The sequence below is a fragment of the Heterocephalus glaber genome, unplaced genomic scaffold, assembly GCF_053883595.1.
Source record: "Heterocephalus glaber isolate CG9 unplaced genomic scaffold, H.glaber_assembly_v1.0 deba00001497, whole genome shotgun sequence".
Lineage (NCBI taxonomy): Eukaryota > Metazoa > Chordata > Mammalia > Rodentia > Bathyergidae > Heterocephalus > Heterocephalus glaber.
This window is the reverse complement of record NW_028258320.1, coordinates 13,522,499-13,534,860: the sequence shown is the minus strand read 5'-3', so window position 1 is coordinate 13,534,860 and position 12,362 is coordinate 13,522,499. Positions and strand designations below refer to the sequence as shown.

Sequence of the window (12,362 nt, the reverse complement as noted above, 5' to 3'; positions counted from 1 at the left end):
GAGCTACATCCCCCAAACCTTTTTATCTTTTATTTTGACACAGAATCTCTCTAAGTTGCCCAGGCTGGCCTGGAATTTCCATTCTCTGGCTCAACTTCCCAAGGACCTGAGTTTGTAGGCATGTGCCTACAAACCTGCCTTGACCTTTTTATTTTTTTAAATTCTGGCATTGCCCAGGCTGGCCTCAAACTTGTAAGCCTCTTCCCTCAGTCTCCCAAGTTGCTGAGATTATAGGTGTGTGCCACCATGTCCATTATTTTTTAGACATAATGTTTAATAACATAATAGACTACCATGTATTATAAACATGCCTTTCATATGCACTGAGAAAACCAAAGACTTGGATTAACTTGCTTTATTTTGACATTCGTTTTATCGCGGTAGCCTAGAACTGAACCCACAGTGTCTCCAAATATGCCTGATGTGCAGTTCCAAACCTTTAGCCTGGTGCTCTAGTGTACACATCTTCCTGTATACCTCGGGGCCTTCAGTAGCCTCGTGCCATTCCATCATATGGACCATTTGCCATTGTACCTCACCCCACACTTGGCTGGATTTCTTTGGGCACATCTGATTATGTTGTTAGGAGAGGATTTTATTTTATTTTATTTTATCTTTTGTGGTACACTACTGGGGATTGAACCCGGGGCCTTCCTGTTTGGCCTCTCCTCCACCCCTGCATCCAGTCCTCCAAGGCTGGAGGTGAGAGAGGAAAGAGCGTACACCCAGGAGGCCTGTCTTTGAGCAGTGGTGTTGTGCTAATGATTAGACTAAGCATTGCCACCCATTCGAGGAAGTCTTTAATGTTGTTGAAGCCTTGACCTAGAAGATTTCATCCAGCAGGCAAAGCTGACCAGACCAGGGCTTCGGGGCTCTCTCCCCAGCCACCTGCCCATGATCAGTGTTCAGTTGTGCCTAAGTAAGTGCCAGTATTTGAAGATTATGGGTCTAGATTTTCTAGCTCTTTCTGATTACATACAGCACATTCAGTTGTCAACCTCATGTGTTTTTGGTGCATTCTAAACTGGCCAGCACTGCACCTTGGAGAAGCAGGTCTTTAGCTCTGCTTGTGCTTTGAGGCCAAATTTGTTCCTTTTGGAGGAAGAAGGGGTCACAACTGTCCAGGTGCACTGATAGGAAGTGCTCTCCTCACCAGGTACTGTCTCAGCCTGTTGATTGCCTCCAATCCCCTCCATCTCTCTCCCCAACTGCAGGCGCTAGAGATGCCTCTGGCTTTTGAGGCTATTGTCCCAGTTTGGAGCAAAAATTCAGGCAAAACAGAGAGATCCCTGGAAAGCAACTAGGGCTGGGGGTGCTGGCCACAGGCATTTGGGGAAAATCAGGCTCTGTGGGGAGGGCAGCTGACTCTTGATGACCCCAAAACCAGACCTTGGAGGAAACTACTGGTTTAATAAAAATGGGAGCTGCCTAAGGCCTCTGTGATTCAAGAGGCAGCACAGCGTAACAGCACCCTGGCATGCCTGCTCTCAGGGCACCCGGCTCCCCCAACCTGGAGAGGAAGGGAGATTTCCCGGCTGTCCTATCTCAGCCTGGCCTTATTATCTGAGCTGCCCTGCCTGGGAATTTGCAGTCACTCTGACAGCAGCTAGGATATTTCCCCTCCTGCTGACTATAGGAGAAAAAATAGAAAGAAAAAAGATTTTGCTAAGCAAATGAAAGATGTGAACGAGATTAAACTGAGAATATTTAAATTACAGAAACTTAGTGCTTTCAAGCATCCTCAAGCATTTCTGAAGCACCCATTTAGGGGCTGCTGATTGATAAGAGGCAATGAATTATTCTTATCTCTGAGTCCCTGGCTCTCTGGAGGGCAACACTTGGTTAACCTAATTTGAATCTAATTTGAATGAGTTAAAAGTAATAAAACAAGTGTGTGCTTGAACCTAATAAAGCCTAATTTATTTAATAGGACGTTTCTTAAAGAATTTTATTTTAGAGCTGCAAGGGACCTTTGAAATCATTCTTTATTTAACAAATAAAGAAACTGAGTCCCAGAACAACCAAATATTTGGCCAGAGGCTACACATCGCCAGTGGTCACATCCAGTGGAGACAAGTTCTGTGCCCAGAGCCATGCACGGGACTCTGGGCCATGCAAAGCCTACAGCTTCCTGTGTGGCAGAGTCAGACCCTGCCGGGTTATCAGAAATGGTGGGGACAGGGCTCTACCTCCAATAAGGAAGACTTCCCTGTGAGAACTCCACCCTCTTCTTGGCAGGCTGCAGTGGTGGGGCCACCTGTCCCCTCCTGGGCTGCTCAGCAGTGGGGTCAGGGGGTTTCCATGCAGCCCACTTGGTGAATCCCCTTGGCATAACCTGGACTGAGAAAATGCTATAGAAATTCTTGATCATGATCATGGTATCTCCCCTGCCAGCTAAGTATAATGCTATAGAAATTCTGAAACCCAAAGAGGACTGGGCACTTGTGGCACCCCCTCTGCACACCTGGGTCACCTGGGTCCCTGGAAGGCCGGGAAGTGTCTGTGGAAGGGAGGAGGAGAATGAATTGCTGGAGGCTGCAAGGAGAAGCCTTCCTCCCAGCACTCTGCCTTGGGTTAGGCAGGGCTGTCCTGGGAAAATCTGATCCAGGGCTGTTATCTGTCCCGAGGAGCACTAGTGGCCAAACCTAACACATCTTTACTTTCCTGACACCTTGAATTGTGTTTCTAGAACCTGCCTCATCTGTAATAGTTCACACTTGGTGAGTGTGCCATGCACCATGCCAAGCCTCGGATGAGTGTTAACATATTGAATCCACATTTATAAGTGAAGAAATTGAAGCCCAGAGAGCTTGAGTGACCTGCCAAGGCCACACAGAAACCAGAGTTTGGCCCAGATGCTTGGCCATTCTGCCTGGAGGAAAGAGGAGGAAGAAGGAGCTTCATCTTGGGAAGAAGTTCTGCCCCCAGCAGGTCCTAGGAGTCACTGGCCTGGGCTCCAGGAACAGATAGTGGCCCTGGCTGCCCCGGGACATCCATCCTTACTCCTGTGTCCACACTGCCCTTACTTCCAGAGCCTTGGCACATGGCTTTCTTAGGTGCTTTTAGGGAGCAGAAAAACTCAACTCAGATGCAAATACCAAATTAAATCCGGGGTTCTGTGCTTGAGGACCAAAGGTTGAGCTTTTTTCTGCTTTGGACAATACCTACAAGGAGATCAAGAAACAAAGGCAGCTCTGCCTGCTCACAACCTGGATTCTAGCCTCTGCGAGGTTCCCTGGGCCCCAGAATGCACTGTGGTGTCATTGAGCCCCTCTGTGAGTCTCGTTAACCTGGGTGAGTGGGCGTCATAGGAAGGAGCCCTGAGCTGAGACCAGGGACAAGCACCGGGCCATGCTGATTTTGGCCTTCCTGCTCCAGAGGGCTATGCAGGTCATACACTTGACCCGGAGCGCCTGCCTGGACTGTGTGTGTGTGTGTGTGTGTGTATGTCTGTGTTTGCTTTGGAGCTGCAGTAGGCACAGCTGTGTTGAGTTGAAAGAGCAGTGGCATTTTCTGAGTTGAAAGGAGCTAGGGACTCAGAGGTCAGGAGGTCAAGCATCGAATTGTCCTGCACTCCAGGGACAGGCTGCTCACACTCTCCCAGTGGATTCCTAAACAAAGTCCTGGCCTGGCTTTCAGCCTTCCACAAGCCAGTCCTGACCTACCTGCTGGATTTCTTTTTTTTTTTTTTTGGTACCGGGGATTGAACTCGGGTCCTTGCATTTGCGCAGCAGGCGGCAAAACCACTGAGCTAAATCGCCGGCTGGATTTCTTTTTAACTTAGTACCAATAATAACAATAACATTTGCATTTGCCTATTACTTTATGATTTATAAAATGCTTTCACATTCCTTATTTTTTTGAAAATTCTCAGCAACTTTTTTTTTTTTTGAGACAGGATCTTGCTATATAGTCCAGGCCGGCCTTGAACTCACTGAGGTGATCCTCCTGCCTCAGCCTCCCAAGTGCTGGGATTACAGGCATGCACCACCTAGCCTGGCTCAGCAACTATTTTTAGAGATGACAACATAAGCCCCAAAAGGTCAAAGGTGCTGCCCAAAGCCACTACACTTTAGCAGGTAGCTGTGGTGGATTGCTGTCCCTCGATAGGGGTAGGGGTAGGTTATACTTTCCTGTCCTGTCATCATAAGGCTTTGGCATGGATGTGCTTTTTTTTTTTTTAATTTTTTCTTTTTTTATGGATGTGCTTTTTGCTGGGTGACACATGGGCAGAAATAGCATGTGTCACCTTTAAGTCAGGTTATGATTTTCCATGCCTCTTTTGTCTTAGTTGCAAGAGAGAAATATCCCAGCAGATTGCAGATGGGGGCTGGACTCCAGTGGCCGTGGAGCAGGTCACAGCTGCTTTTTCGAGCTGTCACATGAGTGAAATGAACCATTGGCATGGAAAGCCACTGGGGTGTCAGCACAGCCACTTAGATTAGCACAACCTGCACCAACTACACGGTGGTGGAACCCAGCTGAATCCCAGACTCCTGAAAGTGTGCTTCCTACCACACTCGTCCCATCTGTTCCAGATAAATCACCTGATTTGCTCTCACCTCCATGGCTTCCTGGTCCCACTCTCTGGAATTTCTTTGAAACCCTACACATCTTCCAAAGCCAGGCTTGGAATCCACGTCCTCTGGGATCTTACTCAGATCCGTGATAATACCAAGCGTGTACTCAGCACTTGCTGCATGCCAGATAAGGCTCTGACACTCGTTTAATGCAGTTCATCTTCACCCCAGGAGAAAAGCCCTGTGACCTCGCCAGGGAAGGAGAAGAGGTAAACTAACTTGTCCATGGTCACACAGCTGTAATCATCAGAGCCAAGACCCCAGCCCTGCACTCTTTCCAGTGCATTCTGGCTACATTTCTACACATATCTTCTCCTCTCCTCACATATAAAGCTGCTTCTTTTGCTGACTGATTGGTTTTTGTTTGTTTGTTTGGTACCAGGGATCGAACTCGGGTCCTTGCGCTTGTGTAGCAGGCGACAAAACCACTGAGCTAAATCCCTGGCCCGACTGATTGGTTTTTGATCTGGGTTTTGAGTATAAATTCTGTGATTGGGCTGGGGATTTAGCTCAGTGGTTCTGCTGCCTACCTTGCAAGCGCAAGGGCCCCAGTTTGATCCCCAGTACCAAAAAAATAAATAAATTCTGTGATTTACTGGTAGTGTGACCTGAAGGCCAGTCAAGTCTCACTTTCCTTTTCGGCTCCCTGCAAGTTGCCCAGAAAATGCTAACTGACTGAACTGTGAGCCTTGGTTTGGCCATTTGTAAAATAAGAGTGATATGTACCTCCTTCATAGGGTTGTTGTGGAGTCTGAATGAGCCTGGCACAAGGCATGGCGCATGAGTGAGAATTCAGTACAACTCATTATTATTCTTATCCGCCATAAGAGAGACAAATGTTATATATAATACACAGAGAGAAACAATGTGCTTCTCACTGTGGGGATTTGGAAAGCTACTTTCATGGCAGAAGGGATTTGTGTGAACTTTGAAGACCGATACGGACTGAACACAGAAAGGAGATCATCCAGGAGGACCGGCACACGAGGTGAGGTAAAGGGAAGATGGTTAGGCAAAGGAGCAGCGGCATGGCCAAGACACAGAGCTGGTCTAAATCTTAACACCTTAATCCCCTGCCCCATGCCATACCATTTTAAGGTGAGAGCTAAAGAAAAAATCCTACATGTGGAAGCATTTATGCACAAAGCTGTCTGCTGTAGTATTGTTTATAAAAGTGAGAATATGGAAACAACCATTATGTTCAACAGTAGGGAAGTAGTTAAATAAATGATCTCCTATCCTTCTGATATATTATTATCTATTATAGTTACAAATATGAGAGGCATGTAATAAGGGAAATGTTGTTTCCAAGGGAATGATGTTAGGTGAAAAACATGAGATGAAATGATCATCAATGTAGTTACAGATACATAAAAACAAATTAATTACTCAACCAAAAATAATACAATGGAAGTCTAGGAGAAAATGTACTGAAATATATGGCTTTGGAACAATGGCCTTGGGTCAGGGATTTAGCTCAGTGGTTCCACCACCTGCCCTGCAAGCCCAAGGACCCAAGTTCAATCCCCGGTACCAAAACCAAAACAAACAATGGACTTGAGACATTGAAGTTTTCTTCCTTACACTAATCACTATTTTATTATTATAGCTAACCATTATTAAATGCTCACTATGTATGAGGAACTGTACTATTTTACACATACTACCACAATCCATAGAACCCTACAAGGAAGGTTTTGGGTTTTTTTTGGTACCGGGGATCGAACTGGAGACCTTGCGCTTGTGATGCAGGCGGCAGAACCACTGCGCTAAATCCCCAGCCCACAAGGAAGGTTTTTTATTATCTTATTGCAAATAGGGAACTAATACTTGCCTATTCATACAATGAGCATATTTTGCTTTTGCAGTAGGAAAATATATTTACTAGATTTATTTAATATTTTATTATTAAAAGATAAGAGATTCAGGCCCCCCCTTTTTTGCTAGTGTTATAATAGATATTACTGTGCATATTTCCTTATGTATTAATACTCTTATTTCTATGAATTATGTTTCCTAAAGTGATTTTTGGGTTGAAATATATATGTACCTTTTTGTTGGGTGTGATTAGGGTGATGCACACCTGTAATCCCAGCACTTGAGAGGCTGAGGCAGGAGGATTGCCATGAATTTGAGGCCAGCCTGGACTACATAGTGAGTTCAAAACCAGCCTGCACCCTGAACTATATAGCGGGACCCTGTTTTTTTTTTTTAAAAATGTATATGTACCTTTTTAAAAAACTAATTTTAGATTTACAGAAAATTTGTAAAAAATTGTTTGACAGTAAAGAGGAATAAGATACTGATCCATGCTAGAACTTGAGTGGGCCCTAAACAGTATGCAAGGTGAAAGGAAGCCAATCCCAAAAGGCCACATACTGTCTCATTCTGTTTATATGAAATGTCCAGTACAGGTAAATCCATAAAACAGAAAGTAGACTGGTGTTTGCCAGGGGCTGGGGAAAGTAGGAATGAGGGGTAGCTGTTTTTAATGGTTCTGAGTTTCCTCTTGAGGTGATAAAACTGTTCTGAAATTAGATAGTGGTGATGGCACAACTCCGTGAATATAGTAAAACCACTGAATTGTATAATTTAAAAGGATGAATTTTACGGTACGTGAAAAACAAAAGAGAAAGCAGAAGAAAAAAAGCAAAAAAAAAGGTGAAAGCAAAAGAGAAAACAATTTCTGTGTACTCTCACTTAAGACTGTAATGTTCTCAACTGGAAAATGATTAGGTAAACAATTATGGAATATTCAAAGTACAGAAGAGTATGTGTGATGTTCTTTTTTAAAAAAAATTGTATAGAAGAAATGAAAACCCTTTATATGTTTCCTTATGTTTGCAATAGCATGCATGAAGTACTAGAAATATACTAGTGAACTTAATACTGGTTAGTGGTAGAATTAAGAGGAGATTATGCAATTTTTTGTAACCCCCTATTTAGTTTATATGAGTATAAAAAAGCATGTAACTTTTTTCGTCTTGAGGATTGAATCCAGGGCCATGCACATGCTAGGAAAATGCTCTACTAAGCTTTTTATTTTGAGATAAGTCTTGCTATGTTGCCCAGGTTGGGCCTGAAGTTGAGATCTTCCTGCCTGTAGCTGGGATTATAGGCATGTACCACTATGCCCAGGGATATGTAATTTGTTTAACTCCTCACATTTAAAAAAAAATGAAGGAAAAAATAAGGGATTCTGCCTTGGGTGATTCTCCTGGCTAGGCAGTTATTTCTAGGTAGGTTTGTTTGTTTGTTTGTTTGTTTGGACTGGGTCTCATTATGTAGTTCAAGCTGGCCTTGAACTCAATACATAGCCCAGGCTGGCCAGGAACTCTCAGTGATCCTCCTGCCTCAGCCTGCTGAGTGCTGGGATTACAGGTATGCACCACTGCACCCTGCTAATTATTTCTGGTTCTTAAAGCAGCAAGATGTGTGCGAAGATCCCACACTCAGGGGCCCTGCCCCACCTGCTCCATAGAGAGATGGAACATGCGCTGAAGTTCTGGAGTTGGAGTGGTGGTTATGACCGCACCTTCTGGATTGGGCAAAGCTGTAGTTGAACCCTAGCTCTCCACCACCAAGACATGGGACCTAGAGATGCTTACTAAACTGCTTCTGCCTCAGTTTCCTTAGATAATCTCTTTCACTGGGGTATCCTTAGGATGAAATGAGATCACACGTGTTGGGTGCTTATTAGCACAGTGCCTGGATATCCTGCCGCATAAAAGATAGCCATTGTTATCATTGTAGCCATTGTAACTCTATAGTTGTCATTTCTCAGTTTTTTTGTGGAATGGCGAATGGTGGATATAAAACCTAGAAAGGGGGATGGTGACCAAAACTTAGCCTTACTATCATTCTAGATGCATGGCCTATGCCATCAATCTAACAATTGATTTTATTCTTGCTGCTGTTATGCTCAGCTAAAATAAAAGACAGTAGCGCTGGGGATTTAGCTCAGTGGTTTCAACACCTGCTACGCAAGCTCAAGGACCCGAGTTCGATCCCCAGTACCAAAAATAAATAAATAAAAGACAATAATTCCCAGCCTCCCTTGCTGCTACGGGCAGGGGAAGTCTTGAGCATCACTTCCTTTTGGAAAATTGTCCTTTTTGTCTTCCTTTCTCTCCCAGTCCTGAGGACTGGGTCCCACTTTGTTGGTCAGCGCCTCCTATCTGCCTAGCACCCTGCATCCACCTTGCAGCCAGGCCCTCAGGATGGTGGAACAGAGCCCGAGTGCCTGGGGACCCAGCAGTCATGCCAGCCCTGGCTTGCCCTCCTCTGGACGCCTACACAAGACAGAAATAAGCCTCTACTCTGGCTTTCCTGTGAAATGAAGATGCACCCACACAGGATTGGCACTGCACAACTAAGCCAAAGGTCATGGCCAAGACAAGGGGTGAGCCGGCAGGGGATGGGCTGCTGCCTTCCCTGGGCACTTACTCGTCGCCGATGTGGAGCCGGGGCCAGACCTCGTTGACGTGGGTGTACTGAGGGCTGCCCTTCCAGAAGAGCCGCTCCAGCTCGAAGGCGCCGGGTGTGCAGTAGTCCTCGGCCTCCTCTGCCTCCTGTACCCGCAAGGACAGCCCCTTGGCAGGCAAGTAGGCATTCTTGAGGCTTGTCTTCGTGTCTCCAGATGTCATTTTGGAGCCAAGGGATTTGCTCTCCTTTCTGCAGCTGGTCATGAGAGAGGGTCCGGATGGGTTTTAGCAGGGACACCAGGGTATGGACAGGTGCTACAGGAACAGTGGGAAGAAGCCAAACTTACACTGGCCAGCATGTGCCCAGCCTGCTGTGTTCTTGCACACATCCAGGCACACAGGGAAGTGGGGGCAGACACAGTGGCAGTTAAACGACTCTCCCCAACATTCCAGCGTTTCCAGATCTGGAAGCACTGAGGGCTGAGGTGGATTTGCATGCAGCAAACCCCAAATGGGATTTGGGCCCAAGAAATCCTCCCAGCATCCAGTCACTTTCCACCTTTCTTTTAGACTTAACTCCTTCTTTGGTGCCTCCTTTTTCCTTTACTGTCTGGATCCTGCTAGTTTGGACCATTTTGAACCCAAGTCCGAAGCCCCAGGAGATCCCTGACACTGCAGGCCTGTGGCCCTCTTGACGACCACAGGAACTGTTGGCCAACAGGAAGGTGGTGCCTGCATCCAGATCGGACCAGACAGGGGTCTCCACTGCCACACAAGAGGCGGTGGTGAGAAGCCTGGGGACCGGGAGAGCTGGCCATGTGGGGGTTGGCTGACTGGTTGGGACACTATGGATTGTGTTTGTGGCTTTCACACTAGGAGGCTGGTCATTGCTGCCTTAATTTCTCAGCAGGGAGAAGCCATGTCTGCACAGTGGAAGGGATATTGACTGGGATGGCACAGTGCGCTCCACTGGTGGAACATGGACAAGTTCCTATTGTCCCCAAGGAAAAGAAGTCAGTGTGGGATCGGGCAGTGTGTGTTCCCAGAGCTGAGTAAATGATCATCTCCAGGCCCACAGCCTGGGGAGGGGGGTTGTACTGTGTTCTGTGACTAGAGGGCAGGAGAAGGTGGGTGACAGGAGCAGAGAGGTGCATGATGGGGCGAGAATATTATTTATTTGACAGATACAGCCAGCCTTCCACTTCCACTTCTTCCAAATCAATGAAGCCCACCAACTGAGGATTGAAAATAATCCAAAAAGAAAAATCACACCTGTTCTAAGACTATGCAGACGTTTTTCCTTGACATTTTCCCTAAACAATACTGCGTACAACTATTTACATCGAATGCACATTGCATTAGGTTTTGGAAGGAATTTTGGCTTGGTTTGAAGTATGTAGGAGTATATGCACAGCTTATATGCAAATCCTGCACCCCTCTGCATCAGAGTATCCTGGGGGCTCCTAGAGCTCGTCCCCTGTGGTATTGAGGAGGACTATACTTAATATTAATTTTGTGCAGTCACCATTTTGTTCCAGGCTCTTTGTGATTATGAATGCATTTAATCTTAACAGCTCTCTGAGGTAGCGATGTTATTAACCCCATCTTACAGATGAAGCAAATCATTCAGTGAAGGTGTTTGTAGCACAAATCCCTCGCCCGCAGAGAGGGCGGGGAACGGAGAACACAGTATGGACGTCCTGGCCGGCCAGGGATCCGAAGGGAAAGGGCTGGGAGCTTCAGAGACTCTTAGGATCAAAGACCACTCGGAATGCTACTTGAAAGGTTCCCACTTATCAAAAACAGACCATTTGGCCCGGGGATTTAGCTCAGTGGTTCCGTTGCTTGCCTTGCAAGCGCAAGGTCCCGAGTTCAATCCCCAGCATGAAAGAAAAAAAAAAAAAAAAGTGAACCTTAATTATGGGCCGGGGATTTAGCTCAGTGGTTCCGTTGCTTGCCTTGCAAGCACAAGGACCCGAGTTCGATCCCTGGTACCAAAAAAAAAAAAAAACCAGACCATTTGAACACAAATAATAAAAATAACTCCAGTGCATTGAAACACATTACACATTGAAATGGTAAGGGACTTAATTATTCACTGTTGGAAGGTGCTAGGGAAGCAACTCCTTATTTTGAAGTTGGATAAATAGAATCTAGCATGTATTGTTCCTTTTGGACACAAACTGTACTACTGGGTAAATGAGGGAAACTTTGTGATAAAGTACTCCAGATAATAAGGGAGGATGCACCAGGCACCCAGTGTTGACTGCTAATGACGTAAGAATAAAGAGACAAAGCTGGGCATGGTGATGCATGCCTGTGATCCCAGCACCTGGGTGCTGCAAGTTCAAGGCCAGCCTGAGCTACATACCAAGATCTTGTCTCAAAAAAGAAAAGAGGGACAATTAGACATTATTTGCCTTCTGATGGAAGAACACACCACCAACTAGAGTAGTTTTTCTTTGGCAGAGTCCTCAGGGTCGAGATATGATAGGAAATTTGCAGGAGATTGTGAAGACAGTGAAATTATACCACAGGGCCTTATCTTTTAAAAATACACACAGAAATACTCGCAAATATGCAACAGCACGGAGCTGGGGGTTGGGGTTGAATGATGGTTGAAGGTAGTTACTGTTCTGCTTTGGGTATGTTTGGAATTCTCGGTAATAAAACTACAAAAAAAAAAGGGTGCTGGGCATAGTAGCAAGCTCCTGTTGTCCCAGCTACTTGGGAGGCTGAGGCAGGAAGATCACTTAGTCTGCCACTAAGTATTTGCCTGAGATGTGGCCAAAGAGGGAGCTTCTGAGAACAGAAGGGTAGTAAGGGGCCTTCCATCTTCTCTTTGAGGTGGGGCCAGAACTTGGCCCCAGATGCAGAGAGGAGAGGGCAGGATGACCCTGCCCCAGGACACCTTGGTGCTTTTCATCTCTGTAGCCTCGGTGTCTGGAACACAGGACATGCTAGGGAAACATTTGGTTGGTGTGTGTGTGTGTGTGTGTGTGTGTGTGTGTGTGTGTGTTTGCTTCTTGAGACAGGGTCTCACTATGTCAGACTGACCTTGAACTCATTGTGTAGCCCAGGCTGGCCTCAAAAACTTGGATGAATTGGGCCGGGTATTTAGCTCAGTGGTTCCACCGCCTGCTTTGCAAGCACAAGGACCCAAGTTCCATCCCCAGTACCAAAAAAAAAAAAAACTTGCATCAGTTCTCCTGCCTCAGCTTCCCAAGTGCTAGGGTTGCAGCCATGGACCACCACACTTGGCTGGGAGGTGTTTGTTAATGAGGGAATGGCTTTATGAATGGATGGGCTGAGGCAGAAATGAATGAATGGGTAGGGAGATGATAAAGACCTGACAGGC

The 12,362-nt window shown here is 46.0% G+C and overlaps 1 protein-coding gene across 3 annotated transcripts in view; it reads right to left on the bottom strand.

Moving 5' to 3' along the window:
- Dusp29 (dual specificity phosphatase 29) overlaps positions 1 to 12,362 on the bottom strand; it is a 33,877-nt gene that overhangs the window by 14,833 nt on the left and 6,682 nt on the right. Inside the window, exons 1-2 of one of the 3 annotated variants that reach the window (XM_021259647.2) lie at positions 9,352 to 9,411; positions 9,027 to 9,260 (exon numbers count right to left, since the gene is read on the bottom strand). In XM_021259647.2, the coding sequence (XP_021115306.1) occupies positions 9,027 to 9,226 (200 nt within the window). In that variant the 5' untranslated portion in view covers positions 9,227 to 9,260; positions 9,352 to 9,411. The other 2 variants (XM_013072791.3, XM_021259645.2) reach the window with 2 other exon arrangements.